This window comes from Dendrobates tinctorius, unplaced genomic scaffold, assembly GCF_039654945.1.
Source record: "Dendrobates tinctorius isolate UK_male_01 unplaced genomic scaffold, ASM3965494v1 ptg000331l, whole genome shotgun sequence".
Classification (NCBI taxonomy): Eukaryota; Metazoa; Chordata; class Amphibia; order Anura; family Dendrobatidae; genus Dendrobates; species Dendrobates tinctorius.
The window spans coordinates 3446620-3461589 of NW_027361997.1; the positions used below are offsets into that span (position 1 = coordinate 3446620).

A 14970-nucleotide genomic window follows, 5' to 3' on the forward strand; every position below is an offset into this window, starting at 1 on the left:
TATACTAAGAAAGGTTTAAAAACCACACACAGACATTAATTAAAAAGTCATTTAATGAAATAAATACCCCAAGTTTTTGACAAATTTTTATTAGTCTGGTAATCCAACATAAAACCATGACCTGCAACAAAAATAACATAAAAAATCACCAATATCCTTACCTCTCCGCCGTTCAGTCATGTCCCACGCTACAATCCATCAGAAGGGGTTAAATAGTTTACAGTGAGGACTGGTGCTAATGCCACCAGCCCCACTGTAAACTACTACTAAATGAATTGATTCAGCTCTGCGCAGCCTCAATGGCTTCCTGTAGATGATCTAATTACCGTGGGAAAGTTTCTGACTTTTTTCCCACGGTCATTAGTTCATTCACAGATCAGCCTTGGACTCCCCGCAGCCTCAGTGACGTCAGCACACAAACCCTCATCTAATTATTAGTCAGGGACATATAAAACAAAACATGAAATGAAATGGTTTACTGAATGTAACTATGTGTCATTTCATGTCGGGTTGGGGAAAGATTTGACAGAAGCCGGCAATTGAATTAGCGGCTATTCTGCTATGAAGAACTCTATGAAATATATATATATATATATATATGTTTGTCTCAATGACTTGTGTGTGTGTGTATATATATATATATATATATATATATGCATTCTATGTGTCTATATATATATTCTTTCGTTTCTGTTAGAAACCCTGTCATAGGGCTCCATTATATGTCCATTTTGCAAGCCGGCGAGAAAATCTCAGCATACGAATGCCATATGGATTACATACGGATGCAGACATGCGCAAGATACGCAACCACACCTTGCTTACGGATGACATACGGAGCACTATTTAGGGGTCATTCATCCGTATTACGATTGTAAACTACGGACCGTATTTTGCGTCGGTTAGTGTGACCCCGGCCTAAGTGATGAAACGGTCACAAGTTCTAGTCTCTTAAGGAGACCAAAAAAATGAAGAAAAGAAACATTAAATCACCCCGCTTATTTTTTTATTTTTTTTAATTAAAAAAATAATGAAAAATAAATCTGTTTGGTATCGTTACGTCCGTAGGGGTCCCATCTGTCAAATGTACCTTAAATATCGAAAAGAAAAAATCACAATGTTAAACTGCTTTTGTTTAGACTTTTAGAGACACAGCTATCAGTCACACAACTAGGAATTTCACTAGACTCATCATTGATTGCAAGCAGGACTATAGAATCTTCAAGGATATAATTCAGCTATGTGAACTCATTATGCAGGAATATGTTATGGTCAAGAAATCCAGGGAGATTGGGGTGAGAAAGATCCAGAGTCCTCCATTTCCATCACTGATCGATGGGAGAAAGAACGATGAGAAGATCCTAGAACTCACCAACAAAATCACTGAGCTGCTGACTGAAGAGGTGAGCGCTGCTGGGAATGCTGGGACCTTGCATGATAATGACAAGAGGCCAATGTGCTTGCTTCATAACTGTAACACTGTGTGCCAGGTTCCCATCAGATATGAGGACATCATGGTCTGTTTCTCTGTGGAGGAGTGGGAGTATGTAGAAGAACACAAAGATCTGTACAAACATGTCTTGACGGAGGAGGACCCGCAAACCATGGGCTCATGCAGTATGTTGCAATTTTATTTCATAGCCATGACATAAATACTTGGCGTCTTAGGCCTGTGTGTATCCTGATATTAATCCTACATGATGTGTAAATGGTCCCTTTACTTACAGTTTTTAAGAATGGTGTTTAGGGATTGACACTTAAAAGAGCCCCGCACTTCACTCTTTGTTACCCCATTTACACCATATAATGTTTGAGACCAATGTTTGATGGTTTTGAAATTATATAATAATGAAAACAATTGGGAACCCATTTCATTGTTACGCTATTAACCCCTTTCTGATGTGTGCTGTACATAGTTGCCACATGACGGGCAAGTGTATGAAGCGGGCACAGGAGCTGAGCCTGACTGCTATAAATGGAGTGTCTGCCTGTAACAGCTCTGATCTCTGCTGTTAGCCCCTTAAATGTGGCTGTCAATCTATGGCTGCAGGATTTAGGGTGCGTGTGGTCCCAATATCCACCTGTTATGGTGCAGGCAGTGTTTACCGTAAAATCTCTTTTCTAAAAACGCCAGCTTGCCATACAAAAAATGTCTCCGCTGATGGAAAAATAAAAAAATATAGCTCTCAGAAAATGTCAACACAAATCAAACTTGTTTATTGTTGTTTTTTTTTTTTAATTTCAGATTTTTTTTTCCACCACCAAAATTCAACTGGAACAAGTTTGGAAAATTTTGGTAAAATTTTACTGCACAATAAAAAAATAATGGCAAAATGAGGCACTGGCCTCTCAACGTTTTGTTCTCAGAGTGGCAGCTGTAACCCATGACACTGATTGATTGATAGCTTGCTCATCTTTAGGGCCGGCTTTCAGTCAGTGTCGGGGGTGCAGTTACAGTCATCGCTCTCTAAACACACTACAGTTGCCAAAACTACGCCGGCTATATTCACGTGGCTGAAACCGAAACGCTATCAGGAGGAATATATTTCATTTCCTCCTGGCAGCGCGGGTCTAATTAGGTGCCGATTCCGGGCAGGTTCAGATCGCTATTAACCTGCAGCTTAACCCTAAGGCTATGTGCCCACGTTGCAGAAATGCTGCGGAAATGTCCGCAGCATTTCCGCAACTCCCTGCCGCGGGTAAAATACATGCGGAATTCGCATGCGTTTTCCCGCAAAACACAAGCATTTTTAGCTTGCAGAATGCTTGCGCTTTTCCAAGCGATTTGATGCATCGCTTGGAAAGGTGATTGACAGATTGGTCACACTTGTCAAGCATAGTGCTTGACAAGTGTGACCAACTTTTTACTATTGATGCTGCTTATGCAGCATCAATAGTAAAAGATAGAATGTAAAAAATAATAAAAAAAATATGGTTATTCTCACCTTCCGACGGCCCACGATCTCCTCAGCAGCGCTGCTGGTACGTTCTGGTCCCAGGGATGCATTGCGAGAATCACCCCAGATGACGTCAAACTCGCAAGACCGCGATGTCATCTCAGGTGATTCGCGCAAAGCATCACTGTGACCGGAAGATGCTGACAGCGTGGCTGAGGACGGGAAGGACTCCGGGGGCCATCAGAAGGTGAGTATATCCCGATTTTTTATTTTAATTCTATTTTCTACAGGGATATGGTACCCAGGGCATGGAGGAGAGTCTCCTCTCCTCCAGACCCTGGGTACCATCCGCACATGAAGCGCTCACTTTACGCATGGTCGGCATAGCCACATTCGTAAAGTGAGCGTTTCAGTGCAATCCTATGGCGGCGGAATAGCCGTGATTCCGCAGGAATAATGAACATGCTGCGGATTTTACTGCTATGCGTTTCCGCAGCGGTGAAATCCGCAGCATTATCACAGCAACTGCGGAATCCCATAGGATTGCATGGGATGCATTTTAATAGCGTTTTCTATGCGTTTCCGCTATGGCAAAAATGCTTAAAAAAACGCAACGTGTGCACACAGCCTAAATCTGTTGGTTAATAACATTTTTTCACGTGAGAGGTTCCCTTTAAATGACCATTTACAAGAACATCATGCTGTTTTGGTTAATCGAATATATATTACTACACATGAAATATTATCACAAATCACATTTCAGAAATGGTGGAGTGTTATACCTTTTTCACTTTTTCTCCGAGCAGGTGAATCACCTCGTGAATTGCATGTCAACGACTTCTTTAACAGCTTCTCCTTGAATGATGATATCAGCGTTCCTTGCGATACCATTGAAATGTGCGTCAGTATGAATGAAATCCCTGAACCTTGGACCATGCCTGATTACCCTATAAAAGAGGAATCTATTTTACACGACCCGGGCATTCCAGAAGATCTCTTTATGTTTCCTTCTCACCATTTAGATATTACTGCTCCGCTGAGTCTTCTACACGGGAGTACCCACTTACCTGCGGGAAATCAGATGGTCAAGGATAAAACACCAGTCATTTGTTCTTATTGTGGAAAGATTTTTAGTAACCAATACAGACTTTGCGTCCACCAGAGAGCACACACAGGGGAGAAACCATTCCAGTGTTCAGAATGTGGTAAATGTTTTGCTCAACGTTCCGGTCTTCTGATGCATCGCAGGATTCATACAAACGAGAAGCCCTTTATTTGTCCAGAGTGCAGCAAATCTTTTAAGCAGCCGTCAGCCCTTACTAACCATCTGCGGACCCATACCGGGGAAAAACCGTATTCATGTCCAGAATGTGGTAAATGCTTTTCAGTAAATTCTAGCATGATCATACATATGAGAAGCCACACAGGGGAGAGACCATACATGTGCCCAGAGTGCGGTAAAAGATTTGGCTACAAAAGTAGCCTGATTGATCATCAGAGGGGTCACCGGAATGAGAGGTCTTTGTCATGTCGAGAATGTGGGAAATGTTTTATATATAAAACAAATCTTTTTAGACATCAGAGGATCCACAGACAATGAAAGCTCCTAGGTTATGGAATCTGGGACAATAACCAACAATTTTGTTTTTTATCTGAATCTAGCATTTTCCCCCAGATTCTGCTTTGATCATCTTAATATACAGTTAGGTCCATATATATTTGGACAGAGACAACATTTTTCTAATTTTGGTTCTAGACGTTACCACAATGAATTTTAAACAAAACAATTCAGATGCAGTTGAAATTCAGATTTTCAGCTTTCATTTAAGGGTATCCACGTTAAAATTGGATGAAGGGTTTAGGAGTTTCAGCTCCTTAACATGTGCCACCCTGTTTTTAAAGGGACCAAAAGTAATTGGAGAATTGACTCCAAGGCTATTTCATGGACAGGTGTGGGCAATCCCTTCGTTATGTCTTTCTCAATTAAGCAGATAAAAGGCCTGGAGTTGAGGTGTGGTGCTTGCATTTGGAAGGTTTTGCTGTGAAGGAAGCACGCAGTCAAAGGAGCTCTCCATGCAGCTGAAACAAGCCATCCTTAAGCTGCAAAAACAGAAAAAAAACATCCGAGAAATTGCTACAACATTAGGAGTGGCAAAATCTACAGTTTTGTACATCTGGAGAAAGAAAGAAAGCACTGGTGAATTCATCAATGCAAAAAGACCTGGGCGCCCACAGAAGACAACAGTGGTGGATGATCGCAGAATAATCTTCTTGGTGAAGAGAAACCCCTTCACAATAGCCAGCCAAGTGAACAACACTCTCCAGGAGGTAGGCGTATCAATATCCAAATCTAGCATAAAGAGAAGACTGCATGAAAGTAAATACAGAGGGTTCACTGCACAGTGCAAGCCACTCATAAGCGTCAAGAATCAAAAGGCTAGATTAGACTTTGCTAAAAAACATCTAAAAAAGCCAGCACAGTACTGGAAGAACATTCTTAGGACAGATGAAACCAAGATCAACCTCTACCAGAATGATGGAAAGAGAAAAGTATGGCGAAGGTGTGGTACAGCTCATGATACAAAGCATACCACATCATCTGTAAAACACGGCGGAGGCAGTGTGATGGCTTGGGCATGCATGGCTGCCAGTGGCACTGGGTCACTAGTGTTTATTGATGATGTGACACAGGACAGAAACAGCAGAAAGAATTCTGAGGTATTCAGAGCCATACTGTGTGCACAGATCCAGCCAAATGCAGCCAAACTGATTGGTCGTCGTTTGATACTACAGATGGACAATGACCCAAAACATAAAGCCAAAGCAACCCAGGAGTTTATTAAAGTAAAGAAGTGGAATATTCTTGAATGGCCAAGTCAGTCACCTGATCTCAACCCAATTGAGCATACATTTCACTTGTTAAAGACTAAACTTCAGAGAGAAAGGCCCACAAACAAGCAGCAACTGAAAACCACCGCAGTGAAGGCCTGGCAGAGCATCAAAAAGGAGAAAACACAGCGTCTGGTGATGTCCATGAGTTCAAGACTTCAGGCAGTCATTGCCAACAAAGGGTTTTCAACCAAGTACTAGAAATTAACATTTTATTTACAATTATTTAATCTGTCCAATTACTTTTTGTCCCTTTAAAAACAGGGTGGCACATGTTAAGGAGCTGAAACTCCTAAACCCTTCATCCAATTTTAATGTGGATACCTTCAAATGAAAGCTGAAAGTCTGAACTTCAACTGCATTTGAATTGTTTTGTTTAAAATTCATTGATTCATTGTGGTAATGTCTAGAACCAAAATTAGAAGAATGTTGTCTCTGTCCAAATATATATGGCCCTATCTGTATATATATTTCCTTGGCTTACAGGAAAAGCCAAATAGTTTGTTCATAATCCGAACCACAATCCAACATTGAAGACCTCAAACTGAAGGCTTTGCAATCCTAAAGGAGGAATGTTGGGGGTGAAAGAAAATTCTTGACCTGATTGCTCTTCAAATCCAGACTCATGTTAATGCTTCTTGGATGTGTGGGCTTATTCTCTTTCTACATTCCTTAATGGGGTGGTGCGATATCTATATTGTCCATTAGTAGTATTATTATTATTTATTTATATAGCACCATTCCATGGTGCTGTACATAAGAAGGGGTTACATACAAATTACAGATATCACTTACAGTAAACAAACTTACAATGACAGACTGATACAGAGGGGAGAGGACCCTGCCCTTTTGGGCTTACATGCTACAGGATGGTGGGGAAGGAGACAGTAGGATGGGGGGTTTCAGCAGTTCCGGTGTTGGTTGAGATGATATCTCCAGTAGTGTTGAGGAGGTAGTGGGGTCATTGCAGGCTGTAGGCTTTCTTGAAGAGGTGGGTTTTTAGGTTCCGTCTGAAGGATCCGAATGTGGTTGATAGTCGGACATGTTGGGGCATAGAATTCCAGAGGATGGGGGCTATTCGGGAGAAGTCTTGGAGGCGGTTGGGTGAGGAGCAAATAAGTGTGGAGGAGAGAAGGAGGTCTTGGGAGGATCAGAGATTACGTAAGGGAAGGTATCGGGAGATTAGTTCAGAGACATATGGGGAGACAGGTTATAGATGGCCTTGTAGGTCAGTATTAGTAATTTGAACTGGATACACTGAGGGAATGGAAGCCAGTGAAGAGATTTGCAGAGAGGAGAAGCGGAGGAGTCGTGAGGAGAGAGATGGATTAGTCGGGCAGCAGAGTTAAGGATGGACTGGAGAGGTGCGAGGGTGTTAGCAGGGAGACCACAGAAAAGGATGTTACAGTAGTCGAGGTGGGAGATGATGGGGGCGTGCATAAGCATTTTAGTAGATTGATGGTTGAGGAAAGGACGGATTCTGGAAATATTTTTGAGCTGCAGGCAACAGGAGGTAGAAAGAGCTTGGATGTGTGGTTTGAAGAACAGTGCAGAGTCAAAGGTTACTCCAAGGCAGTGGACTTCCGGTACTGGGGAAAGCGTGATGTCATTAATTGTGATAGGTCAGGTAAGGAAGATCTGTGAGATAGAGGAAAGATGATGAGTGTTGATTTGTCCACATTGAGCTTGAGGAAGCGAGAGGAGAAGAAGGAGGATATGGCTGATAGACACTCCTGGATTCTGGACAGCAGAGAGGGGACATCTGGGCCAGAGAGGTAGATCTGAGTGTCGGCAGCATAAAGGTGGTACTGGAATCCATGGGACTTTGAGTTGTTGAACCAGGCCAAGGGTATAATTTGAGAAGAGTAGGGGTCCTAGAACAGAGCCTTGGGGGATTCCAACAGAGAGAGGGTGGGATGAGAAGGTAGTGTGGGAGTGGGAGAGGCTGAATGTGTGGTTTGAGCGGTATGAGGAGATCCAGGATAGGGCGAGGTCTTTGATGCCAAAGGAGGAGAGGATCTGTAGTAAGAGGCAGTGGTCAACTGTGTCGAATGCAGAGGACAGGTCTAGAAGCAGGAGTATAGAGTATTGTCCATTTGCTTTGGCTGTAAGTAGGTCGTTAGTAATTTTGGTCAGGGCTGTCTCAGTGGAGTGATGGGGTGGAAACCAGAATGTAGAATGTCAAAGAGCAAGTTAGATGAGAGGTGGGAGGAAAGTTCAGCGTGGACGTGCAGCTCCAGGAGTTTGGAAGCAAATGGAAGCAGTGATATTGGGCGATAGCTGGACATAGCGGTTGGGTCGAGGGTTGGCTTTTTAAGGATAGGCGTGATTGTGGCATGTTTAAAAGCAGAAGGGAAGGTACCGGACGCTAGCGATAGGTTAAAGAGGTGGGTTAGGGATGGGATAAGTGTGGTGGTGAGGTTGGGGAGGAAGTGGGATGGGATGGGTTCAAGTGCACAGGTTGTGAGGTTCGATTTGGAGAAGAGGCGATTAAGCTCCCCTTCAGTGATGTTGGAGAGGGAGGTTATGGGGTTTTGGGCATTGGTCTGGTATACAAAGGGGTTGTGGTGGTTGAACAATGAAGACTTCCCTTGTTTGGTCGATCTTATTTTTGAAGTGTGTGGCAAAGTCCTCAGCAGAGATGAGGGAGGTTGGAGGGGGGCAGTGGTGGGCGGAGGAGGGAGTTGAAAGTTTTGAGTAACTGTTTGGGATTGTAGGATAGGGAAGATATGAGGGTTGTGAAGAAGGCCTGTTTAGCAGAGGTGAGGGCAGATTTGAAAGCGAGTGTTGCCTGTTTGAATGCAATGAAGTCGTCTTGCGAATTTGTTTTCTTCCAACGCCGCTCTGCAGCTCTGGACACTTGCCGGAGCTTTTTAGTGGTGTTATTGTGCCAGGGTTGTCTGTTGGTACGTCGCATTCTGCCATGAACGAGAGGGGCGACATTATAAATAGCTATATTTAACCCATAAACAGTTTTTTGTCATTTGCGTTATTATACCATATAATATCCTGCTACTCCCTTTGTGTGTCTTTTTTTACTTTATTTCCTGTGTAGTTTCATATACAATGTCCCAGAATGATCACCCTGCAGTCACTTCTCCGCATCTTCTATCACCCCTCCTGAAGCAGGACGTCATCATGGGCAGGACTACAGTCACTTACCACAACTTTGTCACTGCCATCCCCTGATGACGTCTTGTTTCAGCGGGTGAGGGAGATGTGACAGCAATTCAGTAGCTGCAGCTACACTTCATCTGTGCCTGCCGCCCTCAGTTTCAGTGGCTACCAGCACACCTCTGTTTCGCTGCTTGTATCTACAGTGACTGCCTCCACAGTGCCTACTTCCATCAGCGCTGTTACAACCCTGCTGGCATCACTACATGGCCTCCCTTCCCTCACACACCAACTTACTCACTGCTCCAGGCCATGCTGTGACTTCTGTCTGCTGCCAGCTCCATGCTCTGTGCCTCTTGCTTCCTGCCTGCTCTCTGCATGCTTCCTGGCTGTGTGCATGGGGGGGCAGCACCAGAACTCTCTCGTTCTTATGGAATCAGGGTGCACCTGTCTAAAGTGTCCCTGGCCAATTATCAAGAGTCCTCTAGTATTTAGGGCAGCTCCACCCAGTGGAACTTGCCTGTGCAATGTTTAAACTCAGTGTCTTGCTGCTGAGTTGGCAGGTCTTGTTCTGTGTTTTGCCTTCTCTGGAGGCTTCACTCCTAGCTTTGCCTTGTACCTGTCTGTCCACCCTCCAGGAGGCAGAATATATTGGTCTCTGTGTTATTGCTCCTGACCTTGTCTTGTACTTGTCCTTGCCGCCCTCCAGGAGGCAGAATATCCTGGTCCCTGTGTCTTTGCTCCGGTCCCATGTCTCATACCATTACCTAGTCTGAACTCTGTCCTACCTCTGTCTCTTGGTCTCCTCATCTCTGGCTACATTCCCACAATGTCTATCCTTGTGTCCTCTCTCTCTGCTTGTGCTCCTTACTCTTGCGGCTCAGTACTCTTGCAGTTCTGCTTATGCTCCGCACTCTTGCGGCTCTGCCTGCTCTGTACTCTTGTGACTCTGCCTGTGCGCCGTACTCTTGCGGCTCTGCTTATGCTCCGCACTCTTGCGGCTCTGCCTGCTCCGTACTCTTGTGACTCTGCCTGCTCCGTACACTTGTGGTTCTGCTTATGCGCCGCACTCTTGCAGCTCTGCCTGCTCAGTACCCATGTGACTCTGCCTGTGCTCCGCACTCTTGCAGCTCTGCTTATGCTCCGCACTCTTGCGGCTCTGCGTGTTCCGTACTTTTGGGACCCTGCCTGTGCTTCGTACTCTTGTGGCTCTGCTTATGCTCCACACTCTTGCAGCTCTGCCTGCTCCGTACTCTTGTGACTCTGCCTGTACTCCATACTCTTGCGGCTCTGCTTATGCTCTGCACTCTTGCAGCTTTGCCTGCTCAGTAGCCTTGTGACTCTGCCACCACACTCTTGCAGCTCTGCCTGCTCAGTACCCATGTGACTCTGCCTGTGCTCCGCACTCTTGCAACTCTGCTTATGCTCTGCACTCTTGCGGCTCTGCGTGCTCCGTACTCTTGTGACCCTGCCTGTGCTTCGTACTCTTGCGGCTCTGCTTATGCTCCACACTCTTGCAGCTCTGCCTGCTCCGTACTCTCGTGACTCTGCCTGTACTCCATACTCTTGCGGCTCTGCTTATGCTCCGCACTCTTGCAGCTTTGCCTGCTCAGTAGCCTTGTGACTCTGCCTGTGTTCCACACTCTTGCGGCTTTGCTTGTGCTCTGCACCCTTGCAGTTTTGCTTCTGCTGCTGCAGAGACTCTTGCTGTTGACTGCAGCTCCTCACCGCAGCCTTGCAGTTCCTCACTTGCTGTGTGAACAGGTCTCTACCTGTTCCTTCATATACCATTCCTTCCTGTCTGTACCATTACCTGCACCTTGCTGTGTGAACGGGTCTCTAACTGTTCCATCATACACCATTCCTTCCTGCCAGTACCTGCACCTGCTGTGTGAACAGGTCCCTACCTGTTCCTTCATACACCACTCCTTCCTGCCCATGTCCCTGTGTCTCAGCCGTGCCCGCCTGCCAGTGTCTCAGCCGTGCCCGCCTGCCAGTGTCTCAGCCATGCCCGCCTGCCAGTGTCTCAGCTGTGCCCATCTGCCAGTGTCTCAGCCATCCCCTTCTGTTGTGAACTCATTTTCGGGTTTACCTCTGGCTTCTAGTGAGGGGGATGGAGCTGGCTGTGCTGACAGAGTAGTCGTGAGTTCTCTTTGTGGACTCCCTCTGTTGGTGACAAGAGATAATGAAGCTGATCTAAATGGGAGAAACCTGCCACCTGAGGAGGAGGACTGCGATTGGACATCAGGAGTGTCTGATTGGATTTAAGGCAGCCGACTCCCTATTTTCTTGCTGGTGATTTCTCCTGCCTGGGGCTTCTGGTTTCCAGTTTGGTTCCTGCCTTTTCAAGCTAAGTTTTGCTCTGCTATTGTTCATTTTGAGTGTCTGTCTGGTTTAATTAGTTTTTTGTGTTCTGCCAGCCCCAGCTGGGGCTGTGCTGAATTCCCATTTTTGTCTCTGATTATTTCAGCTTGTTTTTGTCCCTGATCGGTTGATCTCTTTTTCTCTGTCTTCAGAATATACCTGAGTGCTGATATAGGGATTTGAAGTCTAGCGACTTCAGGGCCTTTTTCTATCAGACGTGTTGGACATCTTTTTGGCAGGGTTTTTGCGTGATTGCAGACAGCAGCTTTCCTTTCCTATCCTTTCTAGTTAGTGTGGGCCCCATCGTTTGCTCAGCCTATCTTTCTATCTGTGTTTGTGTTTTCATCTTGTTTCACCGACAATATATGTTGGGGGCTGTCTATTGCTTTGGGGTTTGCTCTGGGGCAGTTTAGATTTTCCCTTTTCTTGCTTTAGGCTTATGCAGTCCTCCAGCCGTGACGAGGCATCTAGGACCATCGTAGGTACGCTCCACGGCTACTGCTAGTTGTGTGGATAGGATCAGGGGTCTGCAATCCGCTAGTTACCAACCTCTCCAGTTTTCTGGGCTTAGCTTGCTTTTTGTTTTTCCTCCTCGGTGAGTCATTCATGACAGAATCACCAGCCATACTGCAGATTCTAGGGTACTCAAAAGCAGGAAAGAATTGTAAAAAAAAAAAAAAGTGTCAGAATTTTTTTTTTTTATATGTATATTTTTTCCTCTTTTTCTCTGAGGCCGTAGGAGGATTTTTTTTTTTTTTTTCTTAATGGAGATTAAGCAATTGTCTGATCGTGTGGAGCAGCTCACTGCTGAAGTGCGGGGTATTTCCGCCTATCTCGCTCGTTCACATGCTGTTGAACCAAACATCCGTACTCCTGATGTGTTTTTTGGGAATCGGTCTAAATTTTTGAATTTTAAGAATAATTGAAAATTATTTCTTGCTTTGAAGCCCAACTTTTCGGGGAGCTCTGCGCAGCAGGTTAAAATTGTCATCTCTTTGCTGCGCGGTGATACCCAGGATTGGGCGTTTTCTTTGACACCTGAAGATCCTATTCTGACTAATGTGGATGCATTTTTTCAAGCCTTGGGGTTGTTATATGATGAACCTAATGCTATTGATCAAGCTGAGAAAGCCCTATTGGCATTGAACCAGGGTCAGGATCCTGCAGTTATACTGTCAAAAATTCCGAAAGTGGGCGGTCCTTACTACATGGAATGATAGTGCATTGGCAGCTCTCTTTCGGAAGGCTTTGTCAGAAACCTTAAAAGATACTATGGTTGGATTTCCTGTTCCCTCTGGTCTTGATGATTCTATGTCATTAGCCATTCAAGTTGATCGGCGTTTACGTGAACGCAAAACTACATGAGAGGTGTTGCCACCTCTTGGACAAATGTCTGAACCTATGCAATGTGATAGAGTTTTGCCTAGGGCGCAAAGTCAGGAGTTTAGAAGGCGTAATAAGCTGTGTTTTTTCTGTGGAGATGCCTCTCATATTATTTCTGTCTGCCCTAAACAAGAGAAACGTTTTGCACACACATTTGCTGTGGGTGGTGTACAACCTAAGTTTCTTTTGGCAATTACTCTGATCTGCTCCTTATCCACATTTTCCGCGAAGGCTTTTGTGAATTCAGGAGCGGCCTTGAATCTGATGGACTTGGATTTTGCGAAACGTTGTGGCTTTCCTATGACACCTCTGCGGACGCCTATTCCTTTGAGGGGTATTGATGCTACTCCTTTGGCGAAGAATAAACCTCAGTTTTGGACCCAGGTGATAATGCGGGTCACCCCAGAACACCAAGAAAATTGCAGATTTTTTGTGTTGCATAATTTGCATGATACCATTGTTCTGGGTTTTCCCTGGTTGCAAATCCATAATCCAGTTTTGGATTGGAAATCTGTGTCTGTGGTGAGTTGGGGTTGTCGGTCTGCTCTTGGCGACACTCCTGTTTTCTCCACCTCTCCCCAGTCGCATGATGTTCCTGACTCTTTGGCTGTTTTTATGATGTATTTAGTGAGAGTAAGTCTGCATCTTTGCCTCCTCATAGGAGTTATGACTGTGCAATTGAGTTGAGGCCTGGGTGTAAATTTCCCAAGGGTCGACTTTTCAATTTATCGGTACCCGAACACGAGGCTATGCGATCTTATATTAAGGAGTCTTTGGAGAAGGGTCATATTAGACCATCCTCTTCGCCCTTAGGTGCTGGGTTTTTTTGTGGCCAAGAAAGATGGTTCATTAAGGCCTTGCATTGACTATCGTTCCCTCAACAAAATTACGGTTAAATATCAGTATCCGTTACCCCTGATTTCTGATTTATTCTCCAGAGTTAAAGGTGCTTGCTGGTTTACTAAGCTTGACCTCAGGGGGGCGTATAATCTTATTTGCATCAAGCATGGGGATGAATGGAAGACGGCGTTTAATACTTCGGAGGGACATTTTGAGTACCTGGTGATGCCTTTTGGGATCACTAATGCCCCTTCTGTCTTCCAGTCCTTCATGAATGTTATTTTCCGGAACTTTGTGGATAAGTTTTTGATCATCTATCTGGATGATATTTTGATTTTTTCCAGGGATTGGGATTCTCATGTGGAACATGTTTGGACTGTGTTCCGGATTTTGAGGGAGAATTCCCTGTATGTTAAGGGATCGAAGTGCCTTTTTGGTGTACAGAGGATTTCATTTTTGGAATTTATTTTGTCTCTGTCAACTATTGAAATTGACCCGGCCAAGGTACAGGCCATTTATGATTGGGTTCAACCCACTTCTTTGAAGGCTCTCCAGAAGTTTTTGAGTTTTGCTAATTTTTATCGTAAATTTATAGCTAATTTTTCTGGTATTGCCAAACCACTGACTGATTTAACTAAGAAGGGTGCTGATGTGCTGAATTGGTCTTCAGAGGCTGTTTCGGCCTTTCAGGAGCTGAAACGGAGGTTCACTTCTGCTCCGGTTTTACGACAACCTGATGTCTCGCTTCCTTTTCAGGTAGAGGTAGACGCTTCAGAGATTGGTGCAGGAGCTGTTTTGTCCCAAAAAGTTCCGGTGACGTCTAAAATGAATCCCTGTGCCTTCTTTTCCCGAAAGTTCTCCCCATCTGAATGCAACTATGATGTGGGGAATCGGGAATTGTTGGCCATGAAATGGGCATTTGAAGAGTGGAGACATTGGTTGGAGGGAGCTAGACATCAAGTTGTGGTCCTTACTGACCACAAGAATTTGATTTACCTTGAGTCGGCCAAACGCTTGAATCCTAGACAGGCTAGGTGGGCATTGTTTTTTACGCGTTTTGATTTTGTGGTCTTTCTTCCAGGCACTAAGAATGTTAAGGCAGACGCCCTTTCTAGGAGTTTCTTTGCTGATTCTCCTATTGTGACCAAGCCTACTACCATCTTATGTGAGGGGGTAGTTCTTTCTGCCATCTCACCCGATTTGAGACGTGCTCTGGAAGAATTTCAGGAGGACAAACCTGAGCGTTGTCCTACGGGAAAGTTGTATGTTCCTGACCAGTGGAGGAAGAGAGTGATGTTTGAAGTTCACTGCTCCGCATTGGCTGGTCATCCAGGTTTTTTTGGTACCAGAGATTTGGTGAGTCGGTCTTTTTGGTGGCCCGCCTTATCTCGTGATGTCAGGAATTTTGTGCAGTCCTGTGGGACTTGTTCCCGGTCTAAACCCTGTTCTCGCTTTAGTGGGTTGTTGATGCCCTTGCCGGTGC

General features: G+C 44.8%; 1 protein-coding gene and 1 long non-coding RNA gene across 3 annotated transcripts in view; one reads left to right on the forward strand and one right to left on the reverse strand.

The window, feature by feature from the left end:
• Positions 1–4497, forward strand: part of LOC141074261 (oocyte zinc finger protein XlCOF8.4-like) — a 53979-nt gene extending 49482 nt beyond the window's left edge. The window contains exons 3-5 of one of the 2 annotated variants that reach the window (XM_073561884.1): positions 1260–1403; positions 1491–1617; positions 3704–4497. In XM_073561884.1, the coding sequence (XP_073417985.1) occupies positions 1260–1403; positions 1491–1617; positions 3704–4497 (1065 nt within the window). Of the gene's footprint in view, positions 1–1259; positions 1618–3703 lie in introns of both variants that reach the window. The other variant, XM_073561883.1, reaches the window with a different exon arrangement.
• Positions 1428–14970, reverse strand: part of LOC141074266 (uncharacterized) — a 53762-nt gene continuing 40219 nt past the window's right edge. The window contains exons 2-3 of the long non-coding RNA XR_012227168.1: positions 3680–3844; positions 1428–1527 (exon numbers count right to left, since the gene is read on the reverse strand). This is a non-coding gene — a long non-coding RNA (uncharacterized lncRNA). The remainder of the gene's footprint in view (positions 1528–3679; positions 3845–14970) is intronic.